Source organism: Pristiophorus japonicus, chromosome 20, assembly GCF_044704955.1.
Source record: "Pristiophorus japonicus isolate sPriJap1 chromosome 20, sPriJap1.hap1, whole genome shotgun sequence".
NCBI lineage: Eukaryota > Metazoa > Chordata > Chondrichthyes > Pristiophoridae > Pristiophorus > Pristiophorus japonicus.
This window is the reverse complement of record NC_091996.1, coordinates 68,813,980-68,828,555: the sequence shown is the minus strand read 5'-3', so window position 1 is coordinate 68,828,555 and position 14,576 is coordinate 68,813,980. Positions and strand designations below refer to the sequence as shown.

General features: G+C 46.1%; 1 protein-coding gene across 1 annotated transcript in view; it reads left to right on the top strand.

Annotated features, from left to right (window-relative positions):
* The window catches only part of LOC139232757 (ciliary microtubule inner protein 2A-like), a 32,590-nt gene extending 19,017 nt beyond the window's left edge, over positions 1-13,573 (top strand). The window contains exons 6-8 of the mRNA XM_070863260.1: positions 2,547-2,641; positions 5,362-5,470; positions 13,474-13,573. Coding sequence (XP_070719361.1) covers positions 2,547-2,641; positions 5,362-5,470; positions 13,474-13,547 — 278 coding nt within the window. The 3' untranslated portion in view covers positions 13,548-13,573. The remainder of the gene's footprint in view (positions 1-2,546; positions 2,642-5,361; positions 5,471-13,473) is intronic.
* The last annotated feature ends 1,003 nt before the right edge of the window (positions 13,574-14,576 follow it).

Below are 14,576 nucleotides of genomic sequence, written 5' to 3'. Positions count from 1 at the left end.
GTAATCTACCAAAATTCCCTGGATTCTGGAGAGGTCCCAGTGAATTGGAAAACCACAAATGTAACTGCCCTATTTAAGAAAGGAGGGAGACAGAAAGCAGGAAACTATAGACCAGTTAGTCTAACATCTGTCCTTGGGAAAATGCTGGAGTCCATCATTAAGGAAGTAGTAGCAGGACATTTAGAAAATCATAGTACAGTCAAGCAGAGTCAGCATGGTTTTGTGAAAGGCAAAACCATGTTTGACAAATTTTCTAGAGTTCTTTGAGGATGTAACGAGCAGGGTGAATAAAAGGGAACCAGTAGATGCAACATATTTGGATTTCCAGAAGACATTCGATAAGGTGCCACATAAAAGGTTACTGCACAAGATAAGAGCTCACTGGGTTGGGGATAATATATTAGCATAGATAGAAAATTGGCTAACTAACAGAAAACAGAGAGTTGGGATAAATGGATCATTTTCAGGTTGGCAAACTAACTAGAGTGACACAGGGATCAGTGCTGGGGCCTCAACCATTTACAATCTATCTTAATGACTTGGATGAAGGGACCGAGTGTAATGTAGCCAAATTTGCTGATGATACAAAGATAGGTGGGAAAGCATTGTGAGGAGGACACAAAGGGATATAGACAGGCTAAGTGAGTGGGCAAACATTTGGCAGATGGAGTATAATGTGGGAAAATGTGAGTTTATCCACTTTTGTACGAAAAATAAAAAAAATTATTATTATTTAAATGGAGATTACAAAATGCTGTGGTACTGAGGGATCTGGGGACCCTTGTTCATGAAACACAAAAAGTTAGCATGCAGGTACAGCAAGTAATTAGGAAGGCAAATGGAATATTGGTCTTTATTGCAAGGGGGATGGAGTATAAAAATAGGGAAGTCTTGCTACAACTGTACAGGGCGTTGGTGAGACCACACCTAGAGTATTGCGTACAGTTTTGGTCTCCTTATTTAAGGAGGGATATACTTGCATTGGAGGTAGTTCAGAGAAGGTTCACGAGGTTGATTCATGAGATGAAGGGGTTGTCTTATGAAGAAAGGTTGAGCAGGCTGGGCCTCAACTCATTGGAGTTTAGAAGAATGAGTGATGATCTTATTGAAACGTAAAAAATTCTGAGGGGGCTTAACAGGGTAGATGCAGAGAGGATGTTTCCCCTTGTGGGGGAATCTAGAACTAGGAGCATAGTTTCAGAATAAGGGATCACCTATTTAAAATGGAGATAAGGAGGAATTTCTTCTCAGAGGGCTGTGCATCTTTGGAATTCTCTGTCCCAGGTGGAAATAGACAGATTTTTGAGTGATAAGGTAGTCAAGGGTTATGGGGAGAGGGCAGGGAAGTGGAGTTGAGGCCAGTGTCAGATCAACCATGATCTTATTGAATGGTGGAGCAGGCTCAAGGGGCCAAATGGCCTACTCCTGCTCCTATTTCTATGTTCTTATGCAGGAAGGTCAGGGAATGTGATCCCACAGGAGGGAGGCCTGGGAATGTGATCCCACAGGAAGGAGGCCTGGGAATGTGATCCCACAGGAGGGAGGCCTGGGAATGTGATCCCACAGGAGGTCAGGGAATGTGATCCCAGGGGAGGGAGGCCTGGGAATGTGATTCCACAGGAGGGAGGCCTGGGAATGTGATCCCACAAGACTTGAGGTGGAACGCACCAGAATGCGGCAGGAACCTGGTTGCCCTGTTTCCAGGGTATTGCAGCCTCCCTTTTAAGGGGAGGAACCTCAGCCATCGTCACAGGACAAGTGATGGCAAGCGGCCGGACGGGCTCTGGGCCTTCCTGTGCCAGGAGTACCAACTTCCCCAGTGATTAGGGACCGAGCATTGGTTCTGGAGGCCAGTGCATCAAGAGAGATAATGTATATCGGCCTTCAGCTGGCTGCAAGTGGGCTCCACCGGGGTGCCAGGCCCGGGATACATCTGGATTATCCGCCTTACACAAAGGCATCCAAAGTGAAGAGGCCTAAGGTTCAGAAAGGGGGTCAACTTCCAAGCCTTACCAGCCAATCCCGCCCCTCCCCCGCCCCAATGCAGCTGGCTATCAGTCTTCTGTTTGAATGGGACAGGCAGACACTGGAGATGGCACTTATGCGCAAAGCCCCGTGTAAATGAGGTGCCCTCTCACTTACCACACAAACCCCGGCAGGGTTGGTGCTGAGGGCACCAGTGAGCACCATACCAGCAACATCACTATCATAGGCAGTCCCTCGGAGTCGAGGATGACTTGCTTCCACTCTAAAAGTGAGTTCTCAGGTGACTGAAGAGTCCAATGCGAGACCTACAGTCTCTGTCACAGGTGGGGCAGACAGTGGTAAGACAGTGGCAGACAGGTGGGGCAGACAGTGGGGCAGTGGTACTACCACTGAGACAGCATCCTGTGGGTTTACAGGGCCTCAGTATTGAGTATCTGAGACTCCTGAGCTAGTTGACAATTAGACGTCTTTGTTGCGGTGAGGAGGATGCAGCAGGATAAGCGGCAGCACACTGTGTACAGATTAACGGTACTCTCTCCTCCTCTCATTGCTCGGTGTAGGTTACACTGGATTTATTCCACGAATGGAGAACGAGTTTGCACATCCTTACCAGGAACGGGTGAAGAATGCTATGGACAAGTTTCAGCGCAAACAGGTACCGGCATCTCTCTGACACGGTTTCAAGAGCGCCCTGCCGAATGCTTCTCGAAGATGCTGTCCCTTCATTTGAAAAACTTTTCCGTTCAAACTTTGATTGATAGTCCTTTCATGGAAAGAATCATAGAAATTTACAGCACAGAATGAGGCCATTCGGCCCACTGTGTCCGTGCCGACCAGCAAAGAACTATCCAGCCTAATCCCACTATTCAGTTCTTGGTCCGTAGCCTTGTAGATTACGGCACATCAAGTGCATACCCAAGTACTTTTTAAATGTGGTGAGGGTTTCTGCCTCTACCAGCCTTTCAGGCAGTGAGTTCCAGACCCCCACAACCCTCTGGGTGAAACAATTTCCCCTCATGCCTCCTCTAAACCTCCTACCAATTACTTTAAATCTATGCTCCCTGGTTATTGAATCCTCTGCTAAGAGAAATAGGTCCTCCCTGTCCACTCTATCCAGGCTCCTCATAATTTTATACACCTCAATTAGGTCTCCGCTCTGCCTCCTCTGTTCCAAAGAAAACAACCCCAGCCTATCCAATCTTTCCTCATAGCTAAAATTCTCCAGTCCAGGCAACATCCTCGTAAATCTCCTCTGTACCCTCTCTAGTGCAATCACATCTTTCCTGTAATATGGGAACCAGAACTGCATGCAGTACTCTAGCTGTGGCCTAACTAGTGTTTTATACAGTTCAAGCATAACCTCCCTGCTCTTATATTCTATGCCTTGGCTAATAAAGGCAAGTATCCCGTATGCCTTCTTAATCACCTTATCTACCTGGCTTGCTACCTTCAGGGACCTGTGGACATGCACTCCAAGGTCCCTCTGTTCCTCTACACTTCTCAGTGTCTTACCATTTATTGTGTACTCCCTTACCTTGTTAGCCTTCCCCAAATACATTACCTCACACTTCTCCGGATTGAATTCCATTTGCCACTGTTCTGCCCACCTGACCAGTCCATTGATATCTTCCTGTGGTCTACAGCTTTCTTCTTTATTATCAACCACATGGCCAATTCCTGTATCATCTGCAAACTTCTTAATCATACCGCATACATTTAGGTCTAAATCATTGATAGATACCACAAAAAGCAAGGGACCTTGCTGGTATTGAGCCCTGCGGAACCCCACTAGAAACATCCTTCCAGTCACAAAAATACCCATTAACCATTACCCTTTCCTTCCTGTCTCTGAGCCAATTTTGGATCCAACTTGCCACTTTGCCTTGGATCCCATGGGCTTTTACTTTCATGACCAGTCTGCATTGTGGGACCTTATCAAAAGCCTTGCTAAAATCCATATGGACTACATCAAATGCACTATCGTCATCGACCCGCCTTGTTTCCTCCTCAAAAAATTCAATCAAGTTAGTCAGACACGACCTTCCCTTAACAAATCAATGCTGACTGTCTTTGATAAATCCGTGTCTTTCTAAATTAAGATTTATTCTGTCCCTCAGAATTTTTTTCAATCATTTTCCCACCACCGAGGTTAGGCTGACTGGCCTGTAATTACTCGGTCTATCTCTTTCTCCCTTTTTAAACAACGGTACAGCACTCGCAGTCCTCCAGCTCCACTGCTGTAGCCAGACAGGATTGGAAAATGATGGTCAGAGCCTCTGTTATTTTCTTTCTTGCTTCTAGGCCTGGAACTTTCAAATATGGTAAACCATTTACTACTTCCTCTCTCACTATGTTTATTTTGAAGTTAACCCTTAGATGACCTCATTAGAGTGCAACCAGACTGCTGGCACCAGTGAGTGGGTAACTTATAGGTGGTGATGTTTTTCTTTTTGATGATTAAACATCATCGCAAAAGGTGATCTGGTCACATCTACTGTGAAGTCCTTAGACTTCTGAGCCTGCATTGGCTCAAAAAAAAGCCTGTTTTTAGCCAATCAGAAGTCAATATTTGAAACGCAGTGTCATCTCCAAAGTAAAGAAGGTGAAAAATCAGAGGTATGGCAGTGGGTGGTGGGGGGAGGGGGTAGCACACAGGTTAGGACAGTATTTCAAGTTCTCTGGTTTCAGTTCCCAACCCCAAGGTATGGGGAAGCATCAGTGTCCGAGTCACACAATCTACCAGGGGTGCCAGGCTTCAGTTGGTTCTCCACACATCCACTGACTGGGTGAAGATAACTCCTAGCAGATCCCATGCCCGGGGGAGTCTGGGCAGGGGTAGGAAGCTCAACACAATGTGAAACCAAATGTTTATGATTTTTTATCAAACGCACTGGGGTAGATTCCCAGCTGAGCAGCCATCCAGCCAGGAAACCACAGCCCGAAATAGAGCACCCACCCCCGGGGCAGGCTGTTGCATTCAGGCAATATCTGGCAGCTCAGCCAATTGGTCTCCGGGCCAGGAGAAGGCCGGTCCCTGGGGCAACCTGGATGTCCTGAGGCAGTGAAGGTGAAGCCGCTGGATTTGTGGAGCCTGGTGGGGGAGCTCTCCTGCTCCTCCTGGGCTTTTACCTGCAGGCTCCTCTGCAGCCCAGTTGCTATCTGATACTGCACGCTTTTCCCAGTTCAGTCCTAAAATGGTGTTGGGGTCCTATTGACGTTAGAGGACCCCCATTTAAATATTGCCCTTCACAGGCAGCCCCCAACAGGATGGGTCACTGTAAAATGGTGATAAGGGGAACAGTGAGTTCATGCTTAGAAAGATTTGTCTGTTTTCATTTTTAAATCTCAAACTGATTGTGAACTTTTCCTTTTCAGTACTACGTGCGGAACAAGCTGAGAGGTTACCAAGAAGAGGATCCACACCCTGACAGTAAACTTTACCTTGACACACCGCTGGTTCCTAACTATGGTGGTCATGTGCCAGGTATGTTTTGTTTATGACTGTACGATCACTGCGCATACCCTCCATACACACCCCATATACCAAACTCTCACTGAACACTGGTGTACACGCTGAATACTTTCTGGATTCTCACCGCACATTTACTGAGTGCGCAAGTACACTTACCGAATTTCACACAATTGACAGGTTTTTATAGTTTGAGCTTTGTCCAAAGTAGAGTATAGGAATTATCTGAGATAAGGGTGACTCTGCTCTTCACTTAGCCACATCACTGTGCAGATAGCCTGAACATGAACACTTTGCTATGCTATGACTGAAACAGCAAATTTAATTCCTGTTCATTTCAAGCTACTTAGTGCCACACTTGACGAGCTCCATCCATCAAACATCAGACTTCAAGTATTCTAGGAACACTGGAACAGGAGGCCATTCAACCCCTCAAGTTTGTTCAGCCATTCAACTAGATCATGGCTGATCTGTATCTTAACTCCGTTTAACCGTCTTGATTCTATATCCCTTAATATCCTCACCTATTAAAAATCTATCGATCTCAGTTTTGAAATTTTCAATTGACCCCCAGCCCCAGCAGCTTTTTGGGGGGGAGAGTTCCAGATTTCCACTAGTCTTTGTGTGAACAAGTGCTTCCTGAAATCACCTCTGACCTGCCTTGCTTTCATTTTATGTCCCCTTGTTCGGGATTCCCCCACCAGAGGAAATAGTTTCTATCTGTAATATAGAGCTCCCTAGTGGACAACTGTGGTAATGCAACTACTGCTGTAAATACAATAGAAGGACAGGGTCACATGACAAGTTCCTGTAGAGCCATCTTGTGTACGTGTGTGTTTGTGATGTTGTAAATAATACTTCTTCTTAGGCAGTCCTTCGTATCGAGGATGACTTGCTTCCACACCAAAAAGGGATGAGTTCACAGGTGTTTCAATGAAGGACCTGACAGTCCAGGTCCCGAACTACATATTGAAGGGTGGAAGATGCCTGTGCGTGGATTTTTTTAACGTGTGGTGGCCGTTGCACATAAATATATCACACTATCTACCCTATCAAATCCTTTAATCATCTTAAACACCTTCAAACAATAGAGAGACTTTGAGAAGTTCTTTGTTATGTAGCACAGCTAAAAAGTCCAAGGTAAATTTCAATCGCACCATTGACATTGCCAGAGTCCAGATGGCTGCGCCTATGGGAATAATAGGGCACTTGGGTGAGTTCCATCGCAACCGAGAGACTTTCCAAGCATATATTGTAAGAGCGAAGAACCTTAATCAGGGCTAAAGTAATTTGGTGTAATTAAAATACAAAGTAAGAAAGACAGAGAAAGGTTTAAATGCGTTCATGGTAGAATAACTGAATTAGGCAGAAACACTAAGGTCAGAGAAATTCTCTTAGGAGATAAGAACACCCACAGGATTTATGTAGACAGCTCACAGAAATAATGAGAGGAGGCCACGATGTTCCAGCCACAGGAGATAACAGGGACAAAGCCTCTTTTAAGCAGAGAGTAACCAGACATCTACCAAGGACAAGTTAACCTGGGAAGATCTTTCCAGAAAAGTAACACGTAACCTGCAGGGGCTGTTCCCTAGCAAAAGTCGTCAGAACTGAATATACCAATGGAACCATTAGAAATTACTGTAATCAATAAAATTTATGTAATTGTAGCACGCAATGAAATTGCTGTAGCCTGTATTAACCAATGGAACACTTCCCCGTGTAGTTCCACCAGTTTGACTGTATCTCAACTGTATAAAAATGTAATTACACAGCCTGTCCTGTGAGATCGGCATGGAGAGCACTCAGTAACGGTACTGATGCGTCCAGATCTCTCTTGATTAATCAGGTTTTAATAAACAACTCCTTTCTCGATAAAAGACCTTTCATGTGAGTATTATATTTTTAATACTCCACAACATATATGGAGTGGCTAGAAATGTTTTTCATCGTGAATAGTATCGTCAAAATCCCCCAATGATGGTTTTAGAAAGAAAACGGGCTATTTTCTTTATTCTGTATGGAGAAAGAGTCAGACTGAACACTGTGAGCTCAAAGTGTGACTTCAGTATTTTATTGCAGGTCTCCGGAGTGCCTCTCCAACCTGTGAAGCCTCCTTAAATACCTGTGCTCCCAAGGGATTATGGGATCCCTTGGGACTCCAGAGGATGAGCCCTCTGGTGGTTGTACAGAGTAAATACAAGTATACATATATAACAACACACCCCCCCCAAAGTCAATAGTGTAACTATTTACAATGTGAGTCGATCTGGGGCCCTTCTTGCCCTGGTTGATCGTCTCAGTGTGAAGCTCGTGTTGTTGAATCATTTGTTGGGCCCTCGCTGGGCTGCTGTGCAGCTGGCCTTGCTGGGCTGCCTGGTGTGTTGGGCCCTGCAGAGCTGCTGTGGATGATGGGTTCTGCTTCATGGTCAACCGTGGTGCTTGATGCCACTGGTGTGTCTGTTGGGGGTCAAAAAAGGTAGGATCCAAGGTGGATTGCTCAGGATAGTCCGTGAATCTGAGTTTGATTTGGTCCAAGTGATTCCGGTGAATGAGTCCATTTGAAAGTTTGACCCGAAACACCCTGCTCCTCTCTTTGGCCACGATAGTGCCAGGAAGCCACTTGGAACCTTGTCCATAATTTAATACAAATACAGGATCATTGATTTCAATTTCGCGTGACACATTTGCGCTATCATAGTATGCACTTTGTTGAAGCCGCCTGCTCTCTACCTGTTCATGTAGGTCAGGGTGAACTAATGAGAGCCTTGTCTTAAGTGCTCTTTTCATGAGCAGTTCAGCAGGTGGGATCCCAGTGAGTGAGTGGGGTCTCGTGCGGTAGCTAAGCAGGACTCAGGACAGGCGAGTCTGCAGTGAGCCTTCAGTTACCCTCTTCAAGCCTTGCTTGATGGTTTGCACTGCTCTCTGCCTGACCATTGGATGCTGGTTTAAATGGGGCAGATGTGACATGTTTGATCCCGTTACGGGTCATGAATTCTTTGAACTCAGCATTGGTAAAACATGGCCCGTTGTCGCTCACCAGGACATCGGGTAAGCCGTGTGTGGCAAATATGGCTGGCAGGCTTTCAGTAGTGGCAGCGGATGTGCTAGCCGACATTATCTCACATTCAATCCACTTGGAGTATGCGTCTGCAACCACAAGGAACACTTTACCCAAGAATGGACCTACATAGTCCACCTGTAACCTAGACCACGGTTTGGAGAGCCAACACCATAAACTTAGCGGTGCCTCCCTGGGTACATTGCTTAACTGCGAGCATGTATTATATCTGTGAATGCAGGGCTCTAATTCCGCAACGATACCAGGCCACGTGGGATCTGGCTATCGCTCTCATCATTACGATGCCTGGGTGGGGTACTGTGGAGGTCATTGATGAAGGTGTCTCTGCCCTTCTTGGGGACCACTGCTCGATTGCCCCACAGAAGGCAGTCTGTTTGTATAGACATTTCACCTTTGCGCCATTGAAGCGGCTTTATCTCTTCCTGCATTTCCACTGGGACACTGGACCAGCTCCCGTAAAGCACACAGTTTTTGACTAGAGATAATAAGGGGTCCTGGCTTGTCCAGGTTTTGATCTGCCGGGCAGTGACGGGTGATTGCTCACTCTCAAATGCTTCCATAACCATGGCTAGATCTGCCAGCTGCGCCATTTCCACCCCCGTGGTGGGCAATGGCAGCCAACTAAGAGCATCGGTGCAGTTTTCTGTGCCTGGCCTGTGGCGGATGGCATAGTTGTATGTGGACAACGTGAGCGTCCATCTCTGGATGCGGGCCGATGCATTGGTATTTATCCCTTTACTCTCGGAGAACAGGGATATAAGTGGCTTATGGTCAGTTTCCAATTCGAATTTTAGCCCAAACAGGTATTGATGCATTTTCTTTACCCCATAGACACACGCTAATGCTTCTTTCCCAATCATGTTGTAGGCTCTCTCAGCCTTAGACAGACTCCTGGATGCACAAGCAACTGGTTGCAGTTTCCCAAAATCATTAGCTTGTTGCAATACACACCCGACGCCATATGACGACGCATCACATGCTAGTATCAAACGCTTACGTGGATCATACAATACAAGCAATTTGTTTGAGCATAACAATTTTCTCGCTTTAACAAAGGCATTTTCTTGGCTTTTGCATCAAACCCATTCATCCCCTTTTTGTAGTAAGACATGCAGTGGTTCTAACAGTGTGCTGAGACCTGGTAAGAAGTTACCAAAGTAGTTCAGGAGTCCCAGAAACGACTGCAGTTCCATCACGTTCTGTGGCCTCGGTGCGTTCTCGATTGCCTCCGTCTTCGTGTTGGTGGGCCTGATGCCATCCGCCACAATCCTCCTTCCTAGGAACTCCACTTCAGACACCAGGAAAACGCACTTCGAGTGTTTTGACCTGAGCCCCACGCGGTTGAGTTGACTAAGAACCTCCTCCAGGTTCTGCAGATGCTCGACTGTGTTCCGGCCTGTGACCAAGATGTCGTCCTGGAAGACCACGGTGTGCGGGGCCAACTTCAGTAAACTTTCCATGTTTCTCTGGAATATCGCCGCCGCCGATCGGATTCTAAACGGGCATCTGTTATAAACAAAAAGACCTTTGTGCATGTTGATGCAGGTGAGGGCCTTCAATGATTCCTCCAGTTCCTGCGTCATGTAGGCTGAAGTCAGATCCAGCTTCGTGAACGTCTTTCCTTCCGCCAGCGTTTCAAAGAGGTTGTCGGCCTTTGGTAGTGGGTATTGGTCTGCAGGGAGAAAGGATTGAAAGTTACTTTGTAATCGCCACAGATTCTGACGGTGCCGTCTCCCTTGAGGACTGGAACAATCGGACTGGCCCACTCATTGAACTCGATCGGGGAAATGATGCCCTCTCTTTGCAGCCGGTCTAGCTCGATCTCTACCCTTTCTCTCTTCATGTATGGTACTGCTCCTGCCTTATGATGGATGGGTCGCGCTCTCGGAATTAGGTGGATCTGCACTTTTGCTCCTTGGAATTTCCCGATGCCTGGTTCGAACAGCGAAGGAAATTTGTTTAAGACCTGGTCACACGAAGTGTCGTCAGTGGGCGACAGCGCTCGGACGTCGTCCCAGTTCCAGCGTATCTTTCCCAGCCAGCTCCTGCCGAGAAGCGTGGGACCATCGCCCGGTACCACCCAGAGTGGTAGCTTGTGCACTGCTCCATCGTAGGAGACCTTTACGGTAGCACTGCCGATTACAGGAATCAGTTCTTTCGTGGAAGTTCTTAGTTTCGTGCGAACTGGAGTTAAGACTGGACTTGAGGCAGTGTTGCACCACAACCTTTCGAAAGCCTTTTTGCCCATGATTGACTGGCTCGCGCCCGTGTCCAGCTCCATTGACACTGGGAATCCATTTAGTTCAACATTCAGCATTATCGGGGGACACTTTGTGTGCCACCCATATACCTCTGCCTCCTCGGTCTGAGGCTCTGGTTCGTCATGATCCGTCATGGATCTGTCCTCCTCTGCAACATGGTGGTTTGCAGGTTTAATAGGATTTGCAGTTCGCCTGCACATACATTGGAGGTGTCCCATTGTTCCATAGCCCTTGCAAATGTACCCTTTGAATTGGCATGAATGGAAACGATGATCTCCCCCGCAGCGCCAACAAGGTGTTAATGGCCTTGCATTCATCACCCTTGATGGTGAACTCTGAGACATCTGTGGACGTGTAGCTGCAGCTATGTGTGACCTTCCCTGTACGTTACGATTCGAAACAACATCACTTTGTTCACAGTACTTGTAGCAGTACTTGTGTGCTGAGAGATTTGCTTCGTATTGTCACTGGTGGCAATGAATGCCTGGGCTATCGCTATGACCTTACTCAAGGTTGGGATCTCTACAGTCAAAAGTTTGCGAAGTATGGTTTCGTGGCCAATGCCAAGTACGAAAAAATCTCTGAGCATGTGCTCCAAATGTCCTTCAAATTCACAATGTCCTGCAAGGCAACATAACTTGCCACTTTCTGGCCTTCAGACCTTTTGTAGGTGTAGAACCGGTACCTCGCCATCAGAACGCTTTCCTTCGGGTTCAAATGTTCTCGGACCAGTGTGCACAAATCGTCGTACGATTTCTCCGTGGTTTCACTGGAGTGAGCAGATTCTTCATGAGGCCAGACGTTGGTGCCCCACAGACGGTGAGGAGGATCGCCCTTCGTTTGGCAGCACTCTCTTCCCCATTTAGCTCGTTGGCCACAAAGTATTGATCGAGTCGCTCCACAAAAGTTTCCCAATCATCTCCCTCTGAGAATTTCTCCAGGATGCCCACTGTTCTCTGTATCTTTGGGTTCGCTATCTGTATCTCATCGCCAGTTGTTGTGTATGGAGAAAGAGTCAGACTGAACACTGTGAGCTCAAAGTAAAGTATGACCTCAGTCTTTTATTGTAGGTCTCTAGAGAGCCTCTCCAACCTGTGAAGCCACCTTAAATACCTGTGCTCCCAAGGGATTATGAGATCCCTTGAAACGCCAGGGGATGAGCCCTCTGGTGGCCGTACAGAGTAAATATACGTATACATATATAACAGTCTTGACTGAAGCAGGTCCCGAGGTGTATGAAACCCTGAAAAATGTGCTTGTACCCGTAAAGCCAATGGACACACCACTGATGGAGTTTCTAACCAAATTAGAATAGCACTACAGTCATGAGCTCCTGGAAGTTGCTGAAAGTTATCATTTTGGAACATGAAATCAGTTGAATGATGAGAGTATCAGTGAATACCGATTGACATGTTGTACACTGACTAATGATGTACTCTATCTGGACATAGCCACCGTAAGTAACTGCATGCAAAACTCTTGGTCAAGCACATTCACAGGTGCTGATCATGAAGATCTCCTAACAATTTGTACCTGAATTTATTTGGAATAACTACTCTTGCACCCCACATGATACAATCTTTATCCACTGATAATTCATTCCTACGAACAAAGTATGTTGTAATTACACTCTCCCTGTAGTGGAGATACTGCAGCCCCACCACTGGGAGGAGGCTGTCATTACAATAGACATTTACATAGACAGTTTTCATTGTAACTGAGGATATAGGAATTTATAATAGAAACATAAAAATAAAGCCAGAACCTATGTACTTTGTGTCAAGGACTTATTACAGAGATCCAGACTGGTCTAATTGTCCCGCGCCTTCTAATCTCACTTAATCTGATTCCCATGAGCAAAACCACAGGAGATCAACGAATAATATGTATATAATACAGTATAACAGTATAAAATAACACAGCCTGACCCTGGGTATAGCTCCCTGTGCTCTGCCCCACTTCCCCCACCTTCCAAGCAATGATTTTTCTGTCAGGCTAGACTGAAATTGATAGATTTTTGTTAACCAAAGGTATTAAGAGATATCGGAACAAGCTCGAGGGGCCGGCACCTATTCCTATGTTTTTGGAAGTCTGGTTGAAAATACATACACAAGAACATGAGAATTAGGAGCAGGAGTAGACCATACAGCCCCTCGAGCCTGCTCCACCATTCAATAAGATCATGGCTGATCTTTGACCTCCCCTCCACTTTCCCACCCGATCCCCATATCCTTTGATTCCCTTAGAGTCCAAAAATATTTCGATCTGTCTTGAATATACTCAACGACTCAACACCCTTATCCTGAGACTATGCCCCCACCAGATGTCTTCCTATAACCTGGGATACTCTGCTGTTTTGTTACCTCAGTCTTGAAAAAAATAATTTAAACTTGAAAAAGCAATTGCAAACTATCCAGAATGCAGGGTTTGAAACATTTTCACAGGTACAAATGAATGTCAATGTTCACAACAAGTACTCGCAAATGCGTATTGGAATCAGTAAAGTCTTCAGCAGGTTCCTGCTGTAACAGGTAGCTGTGTCAGTCAATAAACTGTAATGCAAGCTATGAGACTGTTGACACTTCAGACTGATTCGTGAGCTCATCCTTTTGCCAGCTGATGTGATGAGAACCATTATTCTGCTTCTCAATGGTTCAATACCTTGTGTTTTACAGGTTCTAACTTTGATGTCGGATCAACATTTGGCAAGAATTCGAAGATCGCTCATAGACAAATCCACTGTGTGTGATTTCAGCTCATTACGCAAAACCGTAATAGCGGGACAATTTTATTGGCGTCGCTATAGTATTTGTAACTGAAGCATAGAAAACACATAAAAAGTACCAAAGAAGAAAGGAATGGCATTGTTAAAATAGGCTGGAATGTGATAAATAAAGGAAAGTTCTGAACAAAATATACACAATATTGCTCCTTGACCTGTGTAAAATAGCAAAATAGAACAAAAGTAATGTCAGGCATAAGTAACCATGAGGGCTCACACTAGTGCCGGGCCATTTATTATGCTAACTCCATACCTGATTTTAACCCAGGGCAGGAGTCGTGTGGGCAGGGCCTAGACGGAGGGCAAACACTCCGACCATCGGCAGCATGCGGCCTGGGAGATTTTAACTCACAGGCCTCACCTATATCGGCCATGTCAGTCTCCTGCCCTAACCTGGAGGGTAGCCCTAGCTGGCCGGTGGACGAGAGAGGAATGTCAGGCAGTAAGAGGCAGCTGTCGGGGATCATGACAAGGTCCCACGCAGGAGATTGATGTGCAAAATCAAAGCACATGGTATTGGGGGTAATATACTGACGTGATAGAGAACTGGTTGGCAGACAGGAAGCAGAGAGTCGGGATAAACGGGTCCTTTTCAGAATGGCAGGCAGTGACTAATGGCGTGCCACAGGGCTCAGTGCTGGGACCCCAGCTCTTTACAATATACATCAATGATTTGGATGAAGGAATTGAGTGCAATATCTCCAAGTTTGCAGATGACACTAAACTGGGTGGCGGTGTGAGCTGTGAGGGGGACGCTAAGAGGCTGCAGGGTGACTTAGACAGGTTAGGTGAGTGGGCAAATGCATGGCAGATGCAGTATATGTTGATAAATGTGAGGTTATCCACTTTGGGGGCAAAAACACGAAGACAGAATATTATCTGAATGGTGGCAGATTAGGAAAAGAGGAGGTGCAATAAGACCTGGGTGTCATGGTTCATCAGTCATTGAAAGTTGGCATACAGGTGCAGCAGGCAGTAAAGAAGGCAAATGGTATG